The following is a 24,766-nucleotide window of genomic DNA, read 5'->3' on the forward strand; positions in this document are numbered from 1 at the left end:
GCTGGGCTGGTTTGGGATGCAGTGGGGGGAGGGGACGGGCTGGGCTCGTTTTGGGATGCAGGTAGTGAGGGCAGATTTTGAAGCTTGTGAAGTTCACATTGATACCGTTGGGCTGCAGGGGTCCCAAGCGGAATGAGTTGCTGTTCCTGCAACCTTCGTGTGGCATCATTGTGGCTCTGCATGATGGACATGTCGTCTAAGGAATGGTGGGGGGGCGGGGGCGGGGGGGGGGGGGTGGGAGGGGGGGTAGTTAAAATGGTTCGCGACTGGGAGGTGCAGTTGTTTATTGCGAACTGAGCGGAAGTGTTCTGCAAAGGGGTCCCCAAGCCTCCGCTTGGTTTCCCCAGTGTAGAGGAAGCCACACTGTGTACAGTGGATACAATATACTACATTGCTAGATGTGAAGGCGAACATCTGCTTAATATGGAAAGTCATCTTGGGGCCTGGGATGGGGTGAGGGACGAGGTGTGGGGGCAAGTGTAGCACTTCCTGCGGTGGCAGGGGAAGTTGCCGGGTGTGTTGGGGTTGGAGGGGAGTGTGGAGCGGACAAGGGAGTCACGGAGAGAGTGGTCTCTCCGGAAGGCAGACAAGGGTGGGGATGGAAAAATATCTTGGGTGGTGGGGTCGGATTGTAGATGGCGGAAGTGTCGGCTGATGATGCGTTGTATCTGGAGGTTGGTGGGGTGGTATGTAAGGACGAGGGGGATTCTCTTAGGGTGGTTATTGCGGGGGTGGGGTATGAGGGATGTGTTGCGGGCAATGCGGGAGACACAGTCAAGGGCATTCTCGACCGCTGCGAGGGGGAGGTTGCAGTCCTTGAAAAACGTGGCGATCGGGGATGTGCAGGAGTGGAATGCCTCATCCTGGGAGCAGATGTGGTGGCGGCGATGGAATTTTTGCAGGGGTCTGGGTGGGAGGAGGTGTATTCTAGGTAGCTGTGGGAGTCAGTGGGCTTGAAATGGACATCACTTTCTAGCTGGTTGCCTGAGATGGAGACAGAGGTCCAGGAAGGAGAGGGATGTGTTGGAGATGGCCCAGGTGAACTTGAGGTTAGGGTGGAAGGTGTTGATGAAGTGGATGAATTGTTCGAGCTCCTCTTGGGAGTAAGAGGCAGTGCCGATACGGTCATCAATGTAACAGAGGAAGAGGTGGCGTTTGGGGTCAGTGTAGGTGCGGAAGAGGGACTGTTCCACGTAACCTACAAAGAGGCAGGCATAGCTTGGGCCAATGCGGGTACGCATGGCCACCCCCTTTGTCTGTAGTAAGTGGGAGGAATCAAAAGAGAAGTTGTTGCGGGTGAAGACTGGTTCGGCTAAGCGGATGAGGGTGTCGGTGGAGGGGGACTGGTCGGGCCTGTGGGACAGGAAGAAGCAGAGGGCCTTAAGGCCATCTGCATGAGGAATGCACGTGTTTAGGGACTGGACGTCCATGGTGAAAATGAGGTGTTGGGGGCCAGGGAATTGGAAGTTCTGGAGGAGGTGGGTGGTGTCACGGAGGTAGGTGGGGAGTTCCTGGACCAAGGGGGAGAAAATGGAGCCCAGAGAGGTGGAGATGAGTTTGGTAGGGCAGGAGCAGGCGGAGACAATAGGTCGGCCAGGGCAGGCAGGTTTGTGGATTAGTTATTACTTTTTGACAGTCAACATGCTTATCCATTGCAACATCAATTCCAGTAATTTTCCTTGACATGACTTATTGTTCATAGGCTTGGAACTGCCTTCCTGGAAAGGTGGTGGAATCAGAGTCTTTAAATATTTTTAATACAGTGGTAGATGGATTCGTGGTAGGCAAGGATGTGAATTTGAGGTTCCAGTCAGATAATTCATAAATGGCAGCCATCTCGAGGGGCAAATAGCTTGCTTCTGCTCCTTGTTTGTATAAACCCACATTTATTTAGATTCGTTTGCCTACGCTAGCTGCAATGTTGAATAATGTCAGGAGTCTTTTAAGTCAGTTGGCCCTTTTATAGGTCTGGGTCGTTTTTGTTTGTTAAACTTTGTTGGACATGTAGATTGCGTTGAGTGAATCTAGAGTAATTGATTGACAAGTTGGAATTTATTTTGAAATACAGAAATGGAGTATTTGATCTAGTACAACTGGCTTCCTTTGCTGCACGTGTCCGAGCCGAAAAGACAATATTTTATGGATTATCTTACAGATACGGTGTAGACTCCATTTCTCTTGAATATGATGAAGCAGCAACTGCTGTCCTGCAGCAAGATCTGATGTCAGAAACTGTGTTTCCGTCAAACCCATTTGCACTGGGACGTTCTGGTGAGATTCTTATTTCCAACTCAAAGACAGCCCCTATCTAGGTACTTCCTGATTTTGAAGCCTTAATGGTTTGCACTGTTCAACATTTATGTTTCAAAATTGTACATTCAAAATTGGGAGTATTTTGTTAGAAAGTATTTGAAATTCTTTTTCAATTTTTTTCTTTACAAGTGGTCATTTTGCTTAATTACATTGACAGCTTTATTCTTGACTTCTCCCAACTTTTTTTGAAGCCATTAAATGAATTTGGATGCTAAACAGATATTCTTGTAAACTCATTTATTTATACCACTCGTAATATTGGAAATTCTGTTTGGTCCAATTGATAAAAGAACAGTGAAAAATATAATTTTTTACAACTTGATAAATGCCCTAATATCTTTGTAATTACAGGCTTAATTGAAAATAAAATGGCCTGATTTCTCTAAAACTATCCTGTGAGAGTCCTGAATGTGGTGGTCCCCTTCAAATGGAATAATTGAAGAATAACTACAAGCACAGTATTATCATTGTCTGTAAAAATAGAGAATGAAATTGACCAGTGAAAGTTTCAGGTGACAGGTTTACTGACAACTATCAGGATAAAACATAATGGAAGCCTTGATGACATTTAAAAATGGTAGAGCAGTTACAAAAGCTATTATCAATGTAACTGCAAGGAAACACCATAAGTTATGTAGAGGGAATATGTTTTATTAACTTCTACATTGAATGCTGTTTCATAGAATTTCCTTTGTCATCCACTGACAATATCTTTATTAAAATTGCTATCTATTCCTTGAGTAAACTGAATTTGCATTTATGTAATGCCCTGGTACATCTTTTAAATGCCTCAAAAGGAGTAGACAAACAAGTCAGCTGCTTTGACCTATACACAGCAGGATTTCACACACTGGAACAGCTAAAGGAAGAATGTAAGACTGGTCACTGACAAGTTTTCTGCTGCTTTTTTAATACTGGATGAATCCTCGTTCTCAACTGGTTAGGAAGCTAGGACCTCAATTTAGCATAACTAATCGCACTATGTACTTTTGACACTGTATGGGATTGTCCCTTAAAATGTGCTCTGCTGTATAAGTTTGTTATTAGAATTTGCAACTATCAACCAAGAAACAAGAAAGCTAACAACACTCTTAAATGAGCACAACATTCACAAAGCAAGTTAACAAAATTCGATAAATAAGCCTAACTGTTTAATTATTCGTTTCAGAGGGCTGCATGGTACAGTGCATTGGTAAATAGTCATTTCATCTTTTAAAGCAAAGGTCTTTGCTGTTCCAGCTACTAGGAATGGGGGTTCCTCTCTTTGCCAAACATATTTGTTTTGGCTGAATTAATTTTGAGAAATTTCTAGAGGAAATTTTCTTACAGCGCAGAACTCATTTAAATTAACAATATTGCGTACCGTTGTCTGTGCAGAGTAGGCGGTGGGAATTCTCTCCTGAGACCTCTTTAAGCGACGGAGACGATTTCAGCATGGGCAATATCTGATCTAGAATGTATGAAGTCAGAAAGTATTTTATTTCCCAGCATTGATGTCCCATGCTATAATTAATCCCCTACCAACAACACAATAATCTTCACTGCCTGAAGTTCCTCTGTGAAGTTTAAGTAATATAACCAGTAAGATTTCCTTTGTAGTGTTTTAAAGCATTTTTTTTATTCTCGAATGGAACATGTGCCGCTGATTGGATCGGCATTTATTATTCTGTCCCTAGTTGCCCTTAAGTTGATGAGCTGTCTTCTTGAATCACTGCAGTTCCTGTTCTGTAGATAGTGCCATTGGGAATGGGGTTTCAGCAGGTTGCAGTTATTAGCAATTGAGTATTTTTCTCAGTTCATAAAATGGGTTTCAGTAAAGTAATAATATTTTAATATTTACATTAGGAACCTGTAATTGAGTATATGCTGTTTATTTTTGTCCAGTTCATTTTCCTGGCAAGGTGTGTGCACTTGCAGGCACCAGAGGAGGTGGAGAGAAAAAGAATCTGTCTGGAGCATCTGGTAGTACTAATGCAGGGAATAATGAAAAGACTCCAGGCAGAAGAAGATCAATGCGCATCAGTAATGCAGAAAAATTGGATAAATCTGCCAGCTCTGCTCAGCGCTCTCAGTCAAGCTCCAGTGCCTCAGGTCCTACAACATCCCCAGAATGTGCAAGAACGCCACCCAAAAGGGGTGGAAAGCAAAAGTCAAAAAGGAAACTGGAGACTGAACAATATAAAACTCCCCCTGATAAAAAGAAGACCAGAGTTACGCGTAGCTCCTGTAAGAAATCAAGTCCTAGTAGTTCGGATCCTAATGATAGTCCTTTTGTCAGTGAAACCGAATATCAACCTCAACCTGCTCTCTCTGCTGAAGAGCCGTTGAGCAATCTGGATAATAGTGATGCAAGCCATTCGTCGTCTAATGATTGCGGTGATCGCATCACTTCAGTAGAGAAGGAGAATGAAAAAGAGCGTGATCATGTAGAAAATAAAAATTCACCTGTCAGTGAAGAGGACTGTGCATCAAACATTGACCAGATTAATATTGAAGTCTCAGGAAACTCAAATCTTCCACCGACTACTGATGATAAAAATTGTGGAAGTTGTGTGGAACCTAACTCAGGTAATTCAGCAGAAAACAGTGACACAGAATTTATTGAAAAGGAACAGAGTAATTCAAAAAATGGAATTTGTTCTCTCAGCAAAGAGGTATCTCATATGGATGTGACTATCAGTGATCAAAGCATAGGCCAAGCAGAATATCTTGAGAGTCCATCAAATGAAGGTATTGCTGATGTGGGAAACAAGGCACTTGTAGATGATCAAAATTCTGAACACTCTAAAGTGGTAGAATTCGGAGAAAGAACGAACAATACTTGTGAGGATGATACTGGGAAGCAATCTACTGTTGAAAGCCCAGAAAAATATGTTGAAGATATCCATTCCAAGGGTATAATGTCTTCAAAGAATATTAATTCTGAGCAGTTAGAGGAAACAGTTTCTGTAAAAGTTGAAGAGGATCTAGATCAAGCTCATCATACATCTGATTGTAAAAGTACTGTTGCTACCGAATCATCTGTTGAAATTCCTGGAAAGTTCACTGAGGATAGTGATCTGATGAGGGAAATGTCTTTAGAGAATATCAAACCTGATTTGTTTAAAAAAATAGGTTCTCTGAAAAAGCTAAGTACTGAAGAAACACCTGATTCTAAAGTAATTGGGCAGCAGTACACAGATACTCCTGAAATGTTTTTAGAAGACAACTATCCAGAGAGTGAAGTAGCCTTGGAAAATATAAAACTGAAGCGGTCTGATACAGATTCCACTGAAGTTTTAGCTTTTCATGAGCAAATATCTGATTGTAAGGTTGGTATCAATCAGCAGTCTTCAGTTAAAGACCCTCATAAGTTTGTGGAGAATGACAATGTGAAAAGTGAGATTAGCTCAGGGAATATTGAACCTCAGCAGTTTGAGATGGACCAGGAGAAAATTTCAAGTGAACCGTCACAGGCAGCTGTTCGTAAAGATGATATTGCTCACAAGTTACATGATGAAATTCCTGGAAAAACTACAGAAAGTGAAAGCCTAAAACATGGAATCTTCAATGAATCCGATTTCAATCAAGTGACTCTAGAGAGAGACAATACCAATAATGATAAAAGAACCAAATCTGAGTTGTTAATTGATGGGGCTGGCTGTGGTGGTGCTGAGGACTTTAATTTGGATAACAATGAAGTAGTGGCTATGGAATGCGATTCACCCATCAATGACCATCAAATGGCTGTAGCTGAACTTGAATCTCAAAAAGCAACAAAAGAAAATGAAGCAAGTTCTGCTTTATCCTCTGACCCTAGTCCCACTGCATTGCTGCCAGATGTCACTTTTGAAAATACCAATAACGAGAACACAGGACAAGGACTTCCTGAAATTGAACTTAAGAGAACAGTAGAACAGAAAGGAAAAGACGTACCGCGCCGCAAGTCTAGGTTCCATCCAGCGTCCACGACTTGGTCTCCTGAAAAGGAAAGAAAACGTGAACGGAAAAGATCCAGGTCCAAATCCCAGGGACGATCTGGGTCTGGCTCCCAGCCACAAGTAAGATCTAGTTCCAGATCACGGGGCAGATCCAGTTCCAGGTCACGAGGAAGGTCCAGATCCAAGTCACAAGGTAGATCCCGGTCTAGGACCATATCGCATGGAAAGTCCAGGTCCAGGTCACGAGGAAGATCCAGGTCCAGGGCCAGGTCACGAGGAAGGTCCAGGTCCAGATCGCGAGGAAGGTCCAGGTCCAGGTCTAGGTCCAGGTCGCGAGGAAGGTCCAGGTCCAAGTCACGGGGAAGGTCTAGGTCGCGTGGAAGATCACCAGGAAGGCCCAGATCTTTGGGTAAAGACCATCATAGTCACTCGGATAGACCTGTGCATGAAAGAAATCGCTCAAAAGGAGAAGATGGGGACCGGAGCAACCAAACGTCTCCATCTTCTAGGAAAAGGTCCAGATCTCCCAGTAAAGAGAGAGATAAAGAAGAACTTGGAAGTGAAACTGAGAAGAGGAACCCTGAAGTAGATAGAGGAAGAAAAGACAGACCGCGCTCTAGGTCAAGATCTAGATCTAGAAAAAGATATTATTCTGGAGACAAAGAAGAGAAACCTAGTTTTTCTCCAGGCAGAAGAGACAGATACATCGATGACACCTGGAGAAATATTCGAGGAAAGGACAGACCCAGAATGAATGACTGGGAGAGGCCAAGAGGTTATGATAGATTCAGAAAGAATAATAGGAGTAGAGAATTCCCACAGCCTAATAGATATCCAGATGAACAGTCAACTTCTAGTGAGTATGTAGATGATCGGAATCCTGAATGGGTAGTGGAACAAGTCCAGGCATCTTCTGATGTCAGTATGAGAGAAAATGACTACAGGAATGATACTAAATGGGAAGAAAATAGATATGAAAGAGATGACTCTTGGGGTAATAGGAACTTTGGTTGGAAGCGTGGTCGTGGGCGTTTCCGGGGAGGCTCCTTTCATGGTGACCAAAGTGAATTGCCATGGCAGAACCGAAGGTCAAATTTCTCAGGCGAGCAAAATAATTCAGGGAAATTTTATCAAGGAAGTGGACCCCGTCGACATAATGACCATCAACAAAATAGATGGCGAGGTGAATCAAATGCATCTTCTGAGGCCCGTGACCGTTCTGGATGGTCATCTTTCTCCAGTTGGAATGCAAGGAAGACCCTGCCAGCTGATGTTCAAAATTACTATGCCAATAGGGGAAGGCAGGCTTCAAGCACGCAGTCAAGCTGGAGAGGAACTGATGAGGAACAATACCAGGCTTCAACAGAGCCAGGTAGGTATTTCTGTTTTCTATTTGTTTGTGAAAGCATCCAGAAACCTTTTGAAAATTTGTCGTACCAGTTTTCCCTAATTCTGAACTATGCTTTTCAGATGAATGTTCCTTATTGCTAAAATGAAGATTGCATCAAACACTGTTGTAAACAAGAACAATAAATATTGAAACCTGATAGTTTGTTATCTACAAAGAATAATTTATATAGTGTTTTGTGACCAGTGTAATGCTGTTATTTTTAATGTTGACCACAAAATATTTTCTTTACTGACTTGTAACTCAGGAATCCTTTCATTGAAGATACTATCTAGTTTTAGAAATCACACCACAAGAAGGAAATATGTTACCTTTAGCAAATGGCTATTTCATGTGAATAATTGATAACATGAATTGTTTTAAAGAAAGGAAAATGTTCACATGTCAGGGCTTTAAACTTACACCCCCATATGAGATTGCATTGATGAGTATGAGCATTACTAAGCGTGGTGTTTATAAATCAGGGACCTCCTGTATAATACTGGGGATTAGAGGAATCAAAGGGTACAGGGACATAGTGGGAATAGGAGATTGAATTGGATGATTAAGGGCCTAGACCCTTCAGATCTTTCTGAAGAAGGGTCTAGGCCTGAAACTTCAGCTTTCCTGCTCCTCTGCTGCTGCTTGGTCTGCTGTGTTCATCCACTTCTGTACCTTGTTATCTCAAACCGCCTTCTGCTTCTATTTTCTATGTTTCTATGTTCAGTTTTGCAATTTACAGTCTTTGCTAGGTTCCCACAGAATTAGCTTCATATCCTGTACTGTGCTGTAATGTTCTATGTTCTATGTTCTATCCCATAATGTCTATAGTATTTGGTACAGTTCCCTTCATCTTTTGAAAAACTGCTCGTAGCTACTTTTATCTAAGCTATTAGTGTACATTTAATTGTCATCTTAATATAGTCAAGAAGGTACAACAATGCCTCCTCTTTCCTCAGGGGACTAGGGAAATTCAGTATGTCCATAAGGACTATCACTAACTTTACAGATGCACTGTAGAAAGCATTCCATCTGGACGTGTCTTGACTTGATATGACAATTGTTCTGCCCAAAACCGTAAGAAACTACAGAGTTGTGAACACTGCCCAGACCACCTCACGAGCCAACCTTCCATCCATTGTCTCCATCTAGACTTTTCACTACCTCAAAATGGCAACCAACATCATCAAATACCCCTCCCACCCCGAATATAATCTCTTCCATCAGGCAGAAGATACAAAAGCTTATACACACAAACCCACAGGTTCAAGAGCAGCTTCTTCCCTGCCGTTATTAGACTTCTCCATGGACCACTCAAATTTCAAATAGTGTTGATATTGCTTTTAGTGCACGTTCTTTGCAGCTGTAACTTTGTATTTCTCACTCTGGGCACCCTATGGCCTTTGTATGGTATGTTCTGCCTCTACTGTGTGCAAAATGAAACTTCTCACTTCTGTAGGTATCTGTGACAAAAATACATCAAAATCATCAAAACAGTCATTAATAAGTGGCCTCACTTTAGCTGCAGCTTTAGCTTTCTTTCTATTTATTAAAGATTCAGTAATTTTGCTTAAATTTTAGCATCCAAACAAAAAGGCACCTGTGTGACTAAGTCTTTATAGCACATGACTGTGTTTGATGCTAAGATTATTTTGAAGATTTTCATCATGGGTAAAATAATTTGGAAAATAGACGTTTATTTTTATGGGTATTTTACTTGTAAAACTGTTAAAACACATTTAGAGAATTGTTTGAAATTAAGTCTTTACCTTTATGGTTTTCAGCTAAAACTGAAAGGATTGCTTTAAGAAGAAAAGATCAAACATCTTGGGATATACTCGTTAGGTTATTATAATACCACCGACTCACAGTCTTTCCAAATAGAGAAAGTACAAAACGATTGAGGATAGTTTGGATGCATTTTTGTGAAATCACGTGAATGAACTATTACTTCAAGAGCTTAATTTCTGAATTCTTACAAGTCGTTCTGAAAATTAATACTTCAAGTAACTGTTATTCAATGGCCAGACATTTGCTTTTGAGGTCACAATGGACGTGAAGTCCCTGTGAGTGACAAATCATGTTATTCTTTAATATAAGAACTATTGCTGCAAAAACCGAACAGGTTAGTCAGAACTGTGGATTTGAGTCCAATATGATTCTTCTTTGGAGCCCTTGCTTGTTACTTGCTAAATATGAAGGAAACTGATTAGGGGAAAATAAAGTGATTATAAAGTTAAAACTTTGGCCTGTTAGCCTTGATTCAGACACTGCCTTGAATGATTTCATGGCTAAAGAAGCAGCAAACATGCAATGCAAATTTATATAACGCCTTTAACAATGTTAAATGTTGTGTAAATTGGATATCACTTAATGGTTTCCTGACTCTGTCTTGCTCTCTTTTCTGTGTTTGACGTTGCTTCACGAAGCAATTTAACAACTATGTTTTATTATATATACTCAATTAACCTGCACTTTCAATTCTATCCCAGAATCCCTTAGACAGTCTAAGCTAGTCTTGTCAACACCCACTATCTGAGTCAATTTTCCTACATTTTCTGTCATCCTGTGGTTTAATACCCATCTTCTGCAGTCCCCCATCAGTATATAATGATCCAATTCAGAAGAATATGTGAATAAACTTGGGGAGGAGGCGTCTTGACTTGAGTACTTAACTGTTGCAGTTGCTCAGCTGTACAAAATAGAGAACAAGTGTATGTAGTCAAAAAGCGACTGTTTCTTGGAGAAGGTGTATGTCGTTTAGCCCCTCTTGGTTGCTCACCCATTCAGTGACTGAAAGTGTGATCTGTGCTCCACATTGCTTAGTCGTTGGCTTAAAATAAACTATCAATTTCAGTTTACTTTAAATTAAATTGTTGTTCTTTATGAAACTCCCGAAAAGTTCATATAGGTCACTGAAGTGAAGAATAATCTAAGATGCCTCAATATCTCTCCATTAATTTCTCTTATTTACTTGACAGATTCATCGCATGGAGTGCCAGGATTCAATGATCAAGCAAATCAACAAATGAATGGTTCTCAGCAGCCAGTTAATATAATGCATCCACCTGTTTTACCCCAGCCAATGAATGCACCCCCTCAGCCAATGAATGCACCCCCTCAGCCAATGAATGTCTTTCCATTTCCAATGAGCGTCCACCCACCACCTCCGCTAATGCATTTTCATCCATACATCCACCCTCCTCCTCCGCTGAACGTGCATGCAGGACTCCCTGCAGTGCAACCAACTGGAGCTGGAAACCTGCCTAACAGCCCGCCTCCGCCACCACCTCCACCTCCACCAGCCCAAACGGTGAACTATGCGATTCAGCAACATGACATGGCACAATCTCAAGTAAGTTCTCCAGCGTAAGAATGTGAATGCTGTTTTCCAATGTTCTAGACTCTCAGAAAGACAAGATCAGAGAGGAGTATTAGTCTTTTTAGGGCTCAGATTTCCTTTTCCAATCAATTAGAAAGTTTATTTGTTCACACAATTTAGGTGTTGCTGGCTGGACTAGCATTTATTGCCCATCCCTAGTTTCCATGGACAATTTATGGTCACCCAAATATATGAATTGCTGCAGTCCTTGGGATACAGAGAAATTATATTGCTGTTGGAAAAGATTTGAGTTTGAACAAGTAACAGTGAAGGAATACTGAAAGTCTGGAATTGAAAGCCACTCCAGTGGTGACCATAGCAACAATCACCAACAGCTGTGAAAAGCCATCTGGTTCACTAATATCTTTTAGGGAAGGAAATCTGCTGTTCTTGTGAAATTACCCCGTTAGTGACTTGGTCCAAGAGCATTTAGGGATTGGCAACAAATACTGGCCTTGCCAGTGACACCCACATCGTCAAAAAAATTCACAGTCTAATAGGTACTGTTTAAGCCCCCTTATTGAGATACTGTTTTGTTCCAGCATGTGCAGTCTCCGTTCAAACCTTCTAAGAATTGTTATGGTTTAGCCAAAACAATTTGTTAGATTGCATTGTCACCAAAATCATGGGGAATTTATTGATCAAAACTGAGTTGAACTAACTAAATGATACAACAAGATAAGATGTCTGAAGCTGACAATCTGCAGTGAATTGTTCCCCCTCCTACTCCTCGACATTTGCCCCTTCTGTCGGTTATGCACCTGGCACAAGTCAAGAGTACTGCTTGCATGGATGATACAGGTCCAGAAATATTTGGAAGGGCCAATTCTATCCAGTAGATAGCGATCGGCTTAATTTACACACACTGGCAGCAGTGTGTACCACCTACGAGACATACTTCAATTTGCCAAGCCTCCTTCATCACCACCTTCCAATCCTGTGACCGCTAGAACCTAGAAGAACACTGGGGCCTTGAATGCAACTGGGATTCTCGTGATACAAGAAGTCCATCACTATCTTCTTGAGAAATTAGGGACAGGCAAAAAATACTAGCCTTGCCAACAATTTGCATATACCATGAAGCAAGAAGTAAAATAGCTTTCACCTTTGAAAGGACAGAAGCACAATGATTGTGTTGCTTTACTACAATCCCGAAGCTAGTAGATTAAAACCTCAACTTGTGAATTTGGAAAATTGAATTTGATAAATCAGTTGAATATGGATTGTACCATAAATCGTCCAGATTGTTGTGAAATCTTACTGCTCCTGTAATGTCCTTCACATGAGGGAACCTGGACCCCTTACCTAGTTTAGCTTGAACGTTATATGAGTAGAATTCTGTGATTGACCGTGTTGCCACCAAAAATGGCCTTCTGAGCTACCTCAATCTCCGAGAGACCAGCAAGTATCATAAGAATTTTTTTTGAAGTTGTATTTGTACATTTCTGGACATAGTAAATGGTAACACCATTTCAGCTCCGTTGATTTTTTAGTCTTAGGACATGTGTACTTCATTTGTTTAAAGAAAATAAATAGTTACATTGATTTTGATTTGAATGATGCTTGTAATAAATCTTGGTCACCTAGTTCCGGAGTTTGGTGTACATTTCATCAATAACCTGAACATATGACTCAGGTTACTTATTGTATATTGGATTTTCTGGTTGATCAGTTTAACAGTGGAAGGCAGACTTTCACCCACAATCAGTGCCCACTCTTAACCTTTGCTGAATTTCTGAACTTGGTACTGATTTAATCTCTCAGAATTTTGAAATCGTTTTAGTGCTGAAGGATGCTATTCAATCCATTGGTTATGTACTGGCTGTCTGAATGAGCATTACATCTTTGCCCCATTTTCCTGGCTGTCTTCTGTAACCCTATATATTGTTCGCATTCAGAAGATCATCCAGTGCCCTCTTGAATGCCTCAGTTGAACCTGCTTCCACCACACTTGCAGGCCCTGACTGCTTGCTCTGAGAAAAATTATCTTCTCTTATCGCCTTTACTTCTTTTGCAAATTACTCTAAGTCCGTGCCCACTGATTCCCAATCCTTCACAGATTTCTCCCGGCCTACATTGTCCGACTCATGGTAAAACAGCCTCTCCAATCATTCTTTGTAACCGTGGTTTCTCATCCCAAGTACCAGTTTTGTACGCCTGTTCTACATTCTTTCCTGTATGTTCACATCCTTCCAAAGTGTGGCACCCACAACTGTACTCAATATTTTAGCTGAGGTCTGGCCAGTGTCTTATACTAGTTTGGCATTGTCTGGCTGTTCCTGTACTCTCTACCTATATTAGTAAAACTTAGAACACTGTCTGCTTTATTAACTGCTTGTTGTGCCCTTGCACTCCTTTTAACATAACACCCTATACTCTATATTGAATCTTCATGTTCTTTCTACCAAAATACATCACATCATATTTACCTGCATTAAACCTAATTTGTCACCTATCCTTTTTAAGAAAAATAAGAGCAGGGCACTTGTGATCCTGTCCCTCAGGGCCAGGAGATCCAGGTTCAAGTCTCTCGTGTTCCATAGGTGTGTAATGCTATTTCTGCACATGTTCATTAGAAAAATAACTATCGTGAGAATAGATGTTTTCCATTCTCTTGAATATTCAGCAACATAAAAAGAGCTGTGGCTACATAAATTAAGATTGTAATTCTTACAAAATAATAGTGCCAATCTCCTGTGTCCCTGGAAGATCTTTGTGGGGTTTGTTTGTTCTGTGCCAAAATTGATATATGATGCCCAGTCAGTATGGTTACATTAATTGTATGTTTGTATAACTGGCTAGGCAACAGGAGACAGAGAGCAGTAGTGGAAGGGAGTTTCTCAAAATGGAGAATTGTGACCAGTGGTGTTCCACAGGGATCTGTGCTGGGGCCACTGTTGTTTGTGATATATGTAAATGATTTGGAGGAAGGTGTCAGTGGTCTGATCAGCAAGTTTGCAGATGACACTAAGATTGGTGGAGTAGCAGATAGTGAAGGGCACTGTCGGATTACAGCAGAATATAGATAGACTGGAGAGTTGGGCAGATAAGTGGCAGATGGAGTTCAATCTGGGCAAATGTGAGGTGATGCATTTTGGAAGATCTAATTCAAGAGCAAACTATACAGTAAATGGAAAAGTCCGAGGGAAAATTGATGTACAAAGAGACCTGGGTGTTCAGGTCCAATGTTCCCTGAAGGTGGCAACACAGGTCAATAGAGTGGTCAAGAAGGCATACAGCATGCTTTCCTTCATCCGACAGGGTATTGAGCACAAAACTTGGCAGGTCATGTTGCAGTTGTATAAAACTTTGGTTCGGCCGCATCTAGAATACAGAGTACAGTTCGGATCACCACATTACCAAAAGGATGTGGATGCTTTGGAGAGGGTGCAAAGGAGGTTCACCAGGATGTTGCCTGGTATGGAGGGTGCTAGCTATGAAGAAAGGTTGAGGAGATTAGGGTTATTTTCATTAGAAAGATGGAGATTGAGAGGAGACCTGATTGAGGTCTACAAAATCATGAGGGATATAGACGAGGTGGATAGCAAGAAGCTTTTTCCCAGAGTGGGGGACTCAATTACATGGTGTCATGAGTTCAAAGTGTGAGCAGGAAAGTTTATGGGAGATATCCGTGGAAAGTTCTTTATGCAGAGGGTGGTGGGTGCCTGGAACGCGTTGCCAGCAGAGATGGTAGACACAGACACGGTAGTGTCTTTTAAGATGAATCTGGACAGATACATGGATGGGTAGGGAGCAAAGGGATGCAGACCCTTAGAAAATAGACGACAGGTTTAGACAGAGGATCTGGATTGGCGCAAGCTTGGAGGGGCGAAGGGCCTGCTCCTGTGCTGTAATTTTCTTTGTTCTTTGTTCTTGTGCTTTGTTATCCACTATCATGGATATCTACCTCGAAGATTTGTGCTAAGTTCTGCCTGCTGAAATTGAAGTCATGTTTCTTTGGTATAATATATATATATATGCACATTTGTGTTCAATTACACAGTCAAAACAAACGGCCTCAAAACTCTGGAAGGAAAGCAGCCCGTTGGGTTTTTGTCCTGTTGATGACACTTGTGTGTCATGCTCTTTATAAACCTACTAACACAACTGCTTCATTAAATGTTCTTTTAAAAAAACTGAAAGAAATGCAGATGCTGAAAATCAGAAACAAAAACAGAAATTGCTGGAAAGGCAGAACATTGAACGAAACAAAAGCAGAAACTCCTGGGAAAACTTTGCAGGTCTGGCAGCATCTGTGGAAAGAAGGATCACTGGACCCGAAATGTTAACTGTGCTTTCAGTCCACATATGCTGCCAGACCTGCTAAGTTTTCCCAGCATCTTCTGTTTTTGTTTCATTCAATGTTCTGTTTTATATTTGTGAACTTACTTTTTGCTGTTTACATGGATGACTATTAAGTGTTTGATATTTTACTTCACTCTTGTTTTAGGTCATCCCCACTCCATGTAATGTTTCAGAGGTAGATGTGCAAAGTAGTGCTGCCACTGTACCCAGTACAGCTGGAGAGCCCGGCAAGGCCATGCAACTTCCACTTTCTATAGATGTCTCCCCTTCAACCTTTCAGTCCGTTCAACAAGTCTTTGCAACTCTTTCAACTTCAAAGCCTGCAGTGGAAAAAGAAAGCTTGAAGGAAGAATTTGAAACAGAAAAGCCCAAAAAGGACAAGGCAAGTCCTGCAGAATCGGTAATTGATTTATTTCCAAACAATTTTACTTCCCGTATAGCAAGAGAGTTAATACCACTTTGACTTGAATATGAGATTTTTTAAAATATTCTCAGATCTATAAACTAACATATATTTGTTTTTCACTTGTATATGGTGTACATCTGATTTTGTTGCATTGACTAGATTTGTTTCTACTTGTTGGTTGATTTATTGTTGCATGTACTGAAGTACAGTGAAAAGCTTTGTTTACAATTAAGCAGGAATGTACAGATCAGAGGTTGTAAAAAGACTTAGAGGCATACAGATCACCTTGCACAGGGCACGCATAAGCAAGATCAACATTATTTGAGGCTAGAAACTCCAGTCCCCAGTCTAATAACAGCTGGGAAGAAGCTGTTCCTGAACCTGCTAGTCCATGTGTTCAGGTTTCTGTACCTTCTGTCTGATGTTTTGCATTTGTACATCTTTGCTTATAATCTTTTAAAAGTTTATGAACCTGCAAACAAAAAGTGTGCGTATGTGCCTCGTGTAATACAATTTCATTGTTCCTTGATGCGCATTAGTTTATTATTGCTGGCCAGCACAATGGCTCAGTGGTTAGCACTGCTGCTTCGCAGGGCCAGTGATGCAGGTTTGATTCCACCCTCCGGTGACTGTGTGGAGTTTGCACATTCTCCCCGTGTCTTCGTGGGTTTCCTTCGGGTGCTCTGGTTTCCTCCCACAGTCCAAAGATGCGCATGTTAGGTGGGTTGCCCATTGAGGTGTAAGCTAGATGGATTAGCCATGGGAAATGCAGGGTTACAGGGATAGGGTGTGGGGGAGGTGGTGAATCTGGGTCGAATGCTCTTCAGAGAGTCAGTGTGGGCTTGCTGGGCTGAATGCCCTGTTTCCACACTGTAAGGATTCTATGATTGATGTGACTAATGCTCAAATTTCAGTTCTGTAAACACTGTTTGATGTTGAGAGTGCAACTTAAGTGCTTTTCCTTTCCAATGTGTAGAAATGTACAATTCAAGAAAGGGCTGTAGAAGAAGTGAAACTAGCCATCAAGCCTTATTACCAAAAGAAGGAGATTACCAAGGATGAATATAAAGAAATTGTCCGCAAGGCCGTCGATAAGGTAATGTTTCAAAATGGATTGTAGTTTTCCGCAGCATTACTGATGAGTAGGATTTTTTTTTAAGTGGGACAGAACAAACTTCACGTCATAGGATTGTATGCCTTGGCTATCTATACTTGGTAATTTAATTATTTCTTTGGTTATCGTGTTTTTAGATTAATCTCGGTGCACTGAGGTACATGAAATGAATAAGTGCAGTTATTCGTCTGAATATTCATCTGAATATCTTGTCCATCAGTGACAGGACCACAGACATTAATGAGCACTTAAAAAAACTTTGGCTAGTCAAGGAAATGCAGCAGGGATTTGTAAAGGAGGTCACGCTTACAATTTAATCAAATTCATTGAGAAAATTACGGATGGGATGCACAAAGTGAATTCAGCGAACATGATGTTGATAATATTCTATGATTGATAGAGAAGAGGAAATGGATGTTTCACATGCACACAGTGTAGTTTATGCCAAGGACATGTTTGAACTCTTCTCTGTACATAAATAATTTAGATACGAGTTCAGCATAATTCATAAAAGTTTACAGACAGCCATGGAAAATGACAAATGACAGAAAATTGCAGGAAATGATGTGAAAACATTTGTGGATTAAGAGCTGGTTTTATGGTGAAAGTTCAGTTTCAGTGAAGATGAAGGCAAATTAACGTATTTGATACAAGAAGGTGTAATGGAAATATACCATAAGTTGGTCATCTTTTTAATAGAGTGGAGGTGTAGGAATGTACGATACTGATGTCCTTGATCTTTAAAGATTACATTAGAAACAAATTCCTCCTTCATGCCCACTTGTCCGTCCTGAGCATGCTGCAAAGCTCCAGTGAATCACAGCGCAAACTGGAGGAACAACATCTCGCCTTCATACTAGGCAGTTTACAATCTTTTGAGCTCAGTGTTGAGGTCATTGCCTTCAAATTGTGAACCCATTGCTTTCCTTTCTTTTAGCTTTGCTTGTTACATTCTCTGTTACCATGTCCTGTCTCCCCTCCTCCCACCCCAGTGGGACTATCTGTTCTTCCCATTCTGCCAGTTAGACACACCATCGATCAGCCATTCTCATATTCTGATCACTTTGTCTGAACTATCAACATCCTTTCTCCCCCAACACTGAAAACCCTGACCCCATACTATTGCGGTAATGCTGGCACGTCCACACTTCAATTCAGCTCTTGCTTTCTCTCTCTCCATGGATACTGCCTGACCTGCTGTGATCTCCAGCATTTTTTGGTTTCAGTTGAGTTTTATAGAAGTAGATACTGAATACAAAAACAAAGGCAATAGTGAATCTCTATGCAGTCCAAAGCTGCAACTGAGAGATAATGGGAACTGCAGATGCTGGAGAATTCCAAGATAATAAAATGTGAGGCTGGATGAACACAGCAGGCCAAGCAGCATCTCAGGAGCACAAAAGCTGACGTTTCGGGCCTAGACCCTTCTTCAGAGAGGGGGATGGGGAGAGGGAACTGGAATAAATAGGGAGAGAGGGGGAGGCGGACCGAAGATGGAGAGTAAAGAAGATAGGTGGAGAGAGTATAGGTGGGAAGGTAGGGAGGGGATAGGTCAGTCCAGGGAAGACGGACAGGTCAAGGAGGTGGGATGAGGTTAGTAGGTAGATGGGGGTGCGGCTTGGGGTGGGAGGAAGGGATGGGTGAGAGGAAGAACCGGTTAGGGAGGCAGAGACAGGTTGGACTGGTTTTGGGATGCAGTGGGTGGGGGGGAAGAGCTGGGCTGGTTGTGTGGTGCAGTGGGGGGAGAGGACGAACTGGGCTGGCTTAGGGATGCAGTAGGGGAAGGGGAGATTTTGAAACTGGTGAAGTCCACATTGATACCATATGGCTGCAGGGTTCCCAGGCGGAATATGAGTTGCTGTTCCTGCAACCTTCGGGTGGCAACATTGTGGCAGTGCAGGAGGCCCATGATGGACATGTCATCTAGAGAATGGGAGGGGGAGTGGAAATGGTTTGTGACTGGGAGGTGCAGTTGTTTGTTGCGAACTGAGCGGAGGTGTTCTGCAAAGCGGTCCCCAAGCCTCCGCTTGGTTTCCCCAATGTAGAGGAAGCCGCACCGGGTACAGTGGATGCAGTATACCACATTGGCAGATGTGCAGGTGAACCTCTGCTTAATGTGGAATGTCATCTTGGGGCCGACCCCACCACCCAAGACATTTTTCCATCCCCACCCCTGTCTGCTTTCCGGAGAGACCACTCTCTCCGTGACTCCCTTGTTCGCTCCACACTGCCCTCCAACCCCACCACACCCGGCACCTTCCCCTGCAACCGCAGGAAATGCTACACTTGCCCCCACACCTCCTCCCTCCCCCCTATCCCAGGCCCCAAGATGACATTCCACATTAAGCAGAGGTTCACCTGCACATCTGCCAATGTGGTGTACTGCATCCACTGTACCCGGTGCGGCTTCCTCTACATTGGGGAAACCAAGCGGAGGCTTGGGGACCGCTTTGCAGAACACCTCCGCTCAGTTCGCAACAAACAACTGCACCTCCCAGTCACAAACCATTTCCACTCCCCCTCCCATTCTCTAGATGACATGTCCATCATGGGCCTCCTGCAGTGCCACAATGATGCCACCCGAAGGTTGCAGGAACAGCAACTCATATTCCGCCTGGGAACCCTGCAGCCATATGGTATCAATGTGGACTTCACCAGTTTCAAAATCTCCCCTTCCCCTACTGCATCCCTAAGCCAGCCCAGTTCGTCCCCTCCTCCCACTGCACCACACAACCAGCCCAGCTCTTCCCCCCCACCCACTGCATCCCAAAACCAGTCCAACCTGTCTCTGCCTCCCTAACCGGTTCTTCCTCTCACCCATCCCTTCCTCCCAACCCAAGCCGCACCCCCATCTACCTACTAACCTCATCCCACCTCCTTGACCTGTCCGTCTTCCCTGGACTGACCTATCCCCTCCCTACCTCCCCACCTATACTCTCTCCACCTATCTTCTTTACTCTCCATCTTCGGTCCGCCTCCCCCTCTCTCCCTATTTATTCCAGTTCCCTCTCCCCATCCCCCTCTCTGAAGAAGGGTCTAGGCCCGAAACGTCAGCTTTTGTGCTCCTGAGATGCTGCTTGGCCTGCTGTGTTCATCCAGCCTCACATTTTATTACCAAAGCTGCAACTGTTATGTTTGATTATGGGCGTTCTGGGTCACGGAATTATACAAGTGCAACAACAAATGATGATCTTAGGCACTTTCTCAGGATCAAGGATAACTAGCTACCCACTCTGGTTCGATCAGAGATGTTAACAATTCTAATACATACTCAACAAACTCTACCACATGCAGGATGTGATACTAACACGGTCAAATAGATGACATCTTCCTAGGTTTGTACACTTACTCTGATGCCTCAACTTAACCTGTGTGTGCTCCTGATTAAATCTGTGGACGTCTTCAATGTTTTCCAAATAAACATTTCCGTTTTTCTCTGTCACAACTAGATATTTGATCTCCTCAGGTGTACTTTGAAGTTAATGGGGAGGGGACAGTAATGACAAGGAGATTGCAAAATAGAAGTATTAATTGGATTAGGTGAGACAATGGAGTGTGGTATTATCGCTGGACTCTTAGTCTAGAGACCCAGATAATTTCCTGGAATCCCAAGTTTGAATCTCACCATGGCAGATGGTGGAATTTGAAATCAATTTTAAAAATTATCTGGAATTAGGCATCTAATGATGACCATGGATCCATTGTTGATTGTCGGAAAAACCCATCTGGTTCACTAATGTCCTTTAGGAAAGGAAACTGCCATCCTTACCTGGTCTGGCCCACATGTGACTCCAGACCCACAGCAATATGGTTGACTCTGAACTGCCCTCTGGGCAATTAGGGATGGGCAATGATTGTTGCCTGGTTAGCGACGCCCTCACCCCGTGAATGAACAAAGGAAAAAAAACATGTTTGAAGTTTTCAGAATTTCTTGCCTGAGTATTGGCAGTTAATTTGCTTGGTGAACAGGCAAATAGGAGCAAAAATTTAGGATCATCCTAAAGGAGTATGAGATGAGGTTAGAAGAAGTATTGTCGTAAAATGAAAAGTTTGTTACTACAGGTTGAGTTGAGTTGAGTTGATCAGTTCTTTCGATTTTATTTGATTCACCTCAGTATGGTAAAAAGCTTTGTTTATGAGAAATACAGGTTGGTCGTAGTAAGCAAAGATGTCCAGATTGTACGGTGGAAAAGAAAGTCCGAGGCGTATAAGTTACGTCACATGGGTGGGCACCAGATAAGACCAACATTGGCAAGATCAGGCTTATTTGAAGTTAGTGTCCATTCATCAGTCATAACAGCTTGGGAAGAAGCTGTTCCTAAACCTGTTGGTGAGTGTATCTAACCTTCTGTACTTCTGCCTGACAGACGAGGTTGTAGGAGAGCATTACCAGGGTGCGATGGCTTTAGGATGATGTTGTCAGCAAGCTGTGTAATGGATGCCGTGGATGGTCTGCGCTGTGTACACAACCTTCTGCAATTTCTTGCCTTCCTGGGCAGAGTGGTTTCTATAGCACACCGTTATGTGCCTGGGCAGGATGCTTTCTATGGTGCATGTATAAAAGTTGGTGAGGGTCCTTATGGACATACAAAATTTCCTGAGCCACCTGAGGAAGGAGAGGCGTTGTGCCTTCTTAACTGTTGCATCTATGCAGGAGATCCACTCCTAGGAACTTAATGCTCTTGACTGTTAACCTCTGTTCTGTTGATGTAGATGGGGCATATGTTCTCCTTCTTTCTTTCTGAAGTCAGTAATCAGTTCTTCAGTTTTGCCAATGTTTAGAGAGAGGTCATTCTCATTGCACCACATCTTCAAACCTTCTGTCCCCTTCCTGTACTCTGACTCATGGTTGTTAAATATCCATCCAACCATTTTGTATAGATGGTGTAGTTCACAAACTTCTAGATTGCATTCATTCAGAATTTAGCAACATAATCGTCGGTTTACAGGGAGTACAGTCGTGTTTATTCAGTTGAGGTTGGCTGATTGAATATTTCTACCTCAGAAGTACTCAAAGGAGAGGAAAGAAGCAGGAACGGAGTTACTGTAGCTAGCCAGCCCAGGGGTGAAGTTAGCAGTGGCATGGACATGATGGGATGCAGTAGCCTCCTTTTTTGAACATAAATTTCTGAGATTTGTTTATACATAAATTGTGCTATGTTGCAGTAGTGAGATAAAGTTTTGTTTTGGGACTCCCTTTCAGGTAAAAGGAAGAAGGTAATGTGACTTGTCCTGAAGTCTACCTGACTGCAGGCTAGGTTTAGCTAGTCAGCATTTTTGCTTTGAATCAAGGGCCATCTAATTCAAATTGCCATGGAGACGGACCTTGAAAAATAGAAAGGTCTAAGATATCGCAAAGACCTGACAAAGTTGGTCTGCCAGGATCCAGGAGAAGAAGAGCAGCTATAGTCAACGAGGTGCTATTATCATCATGTAGGAATGCAGGTTGGAACTCACGCCGAAATTGAAAGATTCAGTTAAAGCAGATTGGGAGATGCACCGAGTTTGCTTCGGAGGAAGAATTTCCAGGGAAGAACTTTAAATGTGAAAGACAGGTTTTAAAAGTACCCATCTGAGGAAAGGAAAAGAACAAAACCCTTAGGAGCTGTAAATCACCTTCGGCTGGTTGTAGAAAAATTAAACGTCTGTCTAAAGGACAGTTTAAATTATAATTGTGACCAGCTTTTCAGTTATGCTTAATGTAAAAAAAAAGTTCTGTTTTGTGATTTCAAGTATGAAGTTACCTACAAGGATGGTTTTTAGTCTTTTGTTACAGTAAAGATGTGATACCTTCTGTTACCCTTCCTGCTAAAAAGTGGAAATTTAAAAATTAAGTCTCTATAGTGATTGTAACTGTTTACAATCTTCTGCTGAATTTAAATAATTAATTGGAAGATGTGAAAATTCAGAACATGCTGAAACTTGTTTGGTATTGTTAAGGTCATGTTACATAAGAGGCATAATAGGGAATGACAAAAGTCAACATTTTCAGTAGATAAGTAAAGAAAGTGGCAGGAAAGAAAATGTCCATAAAAACAATCAAAACAAATGTGACAAGCATGACCTACAGAAAGAAGAGCAAACTGTAGAACGCTAAGGGAAAGACCTGGGAAAAAATTCACCCAGAAAGGAGGGCTGCCTTTTCCTTCAACCTGTTCCATAAAATGAAATGGCATCAAATAGGCAAAGACAGTCTGATTGTAACATAAAGTTCAGTGGATGTGTATAAGAATGAATCATTTAAGTTTTGGATACTAGCGGAATTGAGAGATACGGCAGGAAACTCGACATCATTCACAGCTAGATGTGGCAGGGCTGCAGAGCTTAAATTTAATTCATTGGTTGTGGAATCACTTTACTTTGCTCATTACTTGCTGCATATGCTGTTTGACAGACAATTAGTCCTGTTTTGTAGCTTCGCCAGGTTGACTACTTATTTTTCGGTATGCCTCATGCTGCTGTGCACAAGCCCTCCTGCATTCTCCAATGAAGCCTGTCTTGTAATTTCCTCTTTTCTCCATTCCCTCGCAGCCTTCCCTCAGCTGTCCGCCTTTAACCCTCTGCCCAAGACCCAACCATCATTTAACCCTGCATGACTTGAAAAATTCTTTGTTTTGATCACCGCAGTGCAAGTTCTAGATTAACTTGTCCTGTTAATTTTGACTTTTAATTTTTTGTCTTGGAGGTGTATGTTATTTTGCATAGTCTTGTCAACTAAATAAATTAAACAGTTCCTATCTACCACATCTGCACTACGTAAATTTAAATTTGTCCGGTAGATTCATTGAATCTTGTGTGTCTTCTCTTTAGGTTTGCCACAGCAAGAGTGGTGAAGTCATCCCAGGAAAAGTAGCCAATTTGGTAAAAGCATATGTAGAAAAATACAAACATGCCAGGAAAGGGAACCCAAAGCAAAATCCGGAGGAATGCAGTATCATTGGGAACAAATCTTTTTAAACAATAAAAGCTGTAGCTGATTGGTTACCAGTGTTAACGTGAGCTCAAAATAGAATGATGAGTAGGAACTTTGTTATCTATTGGTTCAATTTTTTTTCCTTACAAAAGATTAGGTGTTTTTCTAAAATTGAAACATTTGAAACAACACAATAACGTGAAATGAAAGCATGCTGTCGTTAGTTATTTGGAGTTGTAAGGATACTTAATATGATCTGTCCTGGCCCCTCACGTGGGTTGTCACTAGATCAGTTGTATAAAATGTGATATTTGTTAGATGATTTCCTAATGTATCAAATTATCTCAATGAATTTCTTTTTTGTTAACTCTAGTTAAGTGTTTTTGTAAACCGTTTGTATGCTGTACAAAAGCTTCCAGGTTTAACTGGAAGGATCTGGATCATGTAGAAGCACTAAAGACTGGCATCTGAGGCTGATCAGCTGTTTTAGTGCATATAAGGTCTAAACAAAGATAATTGCTTAACACTTCTAGAACTGTTGCTCAGTGGGAAATGTTTGATAAAAGATTTGATTCTATAGTTTCATTTTTGAGAAAAGCAGAAAAGAATGGTTAAAATGTCAGGAGTATTCTGTAATACTTGCCCAACACAGCAAAATAAATTTTCTGCTGCTTGTCAAACTAGTTTCTGGGTCTTGATGGACACACATATGGATTTAAATATATTCAAGTTCAGACAGCAAATCTGTATTTTTACTTCAAATGTAATATCCTTTGTAAAAGTTGGCTTATTTTTGATTATTCTGTTGATAATGATATAGTAATACATTCTGCTTATGGTAATTATTTCATCTTTGGTGCTGACCTTGTTCAGATAATTCTAATAAATCATGGCAATAGACAAGTTACCAGCAGAGATCTTGCAATGGAAATGTCTATATATAGCTTGAGGTCTTTTATTATTGAGTGAATATTGAGTGAAATGTATTTTTTTCTCGTGTTTCCAAAGGCTTGTGTTCTGAATTTT

General features: G+C 41.7%; 1 protein-coding gene across 2 annotated transcripts in view; it reads left to right on the forward strand.

Annotated features, from left to right (window-relative positions):
* scaf11 (SR-related CTD-associated factor 11) overlaps positions 1-24,420 on the forward strand; it is a 67,585-nt gene extending 43,165 nt beyond the window's left edge. The window contains exons 10-15 of one of the 2 annotated variants that reach the window (XM_059652558.1): positions 2,156-2,271; positions 4,198-7,605; positions 10,602-10,975; positions 15,453-15,707; positions 16,690-16,809; positions 23,638-24,420. In XM_059652558.1, coding sequence (XP_059508541.1) covers positions 2,156-2,271; positions 4,198-7,605; positions 10,602-10,975; positions 15,453-15,707; positions 16,690-16,809; positions 23,638-23,784 — 4,420 coding nt within the window. In that variant the 3' untranslated portion in view covers positions 23,785-24,420. The remainder of the gene's footprint in view (positions 1-2,155; positions 2,272-4,197; positions 7,606-10,601; positions 10,976-15,452; positions 15,708-16,689; positions 16,810-23,637) is intronic. The other variant, XM_059652559.1, reaches the window with a different exon arrangement.
* Positions 24,421-24,766: the final 346 nt, after the last annotated feature.

The sequence above is a fragment of the Stegostoma tigrinum genome, chromosome 18 (genome assembly GCF_030684315.1).
Source record: "Stegostoma tigrinum isolate sSteTig4 chromosome 18, sSteTig4.hap1, whole genome shotgun sequence".
In the NCBI taxonomy this organism is placed as follows: domain Eukaryota; kingdom Metazoa; phylum Chordata; class Chondrichthyes; order Orectolobiformes; family Stegostomatidae; genus Stegostoma; species Stegostoma tigrinum.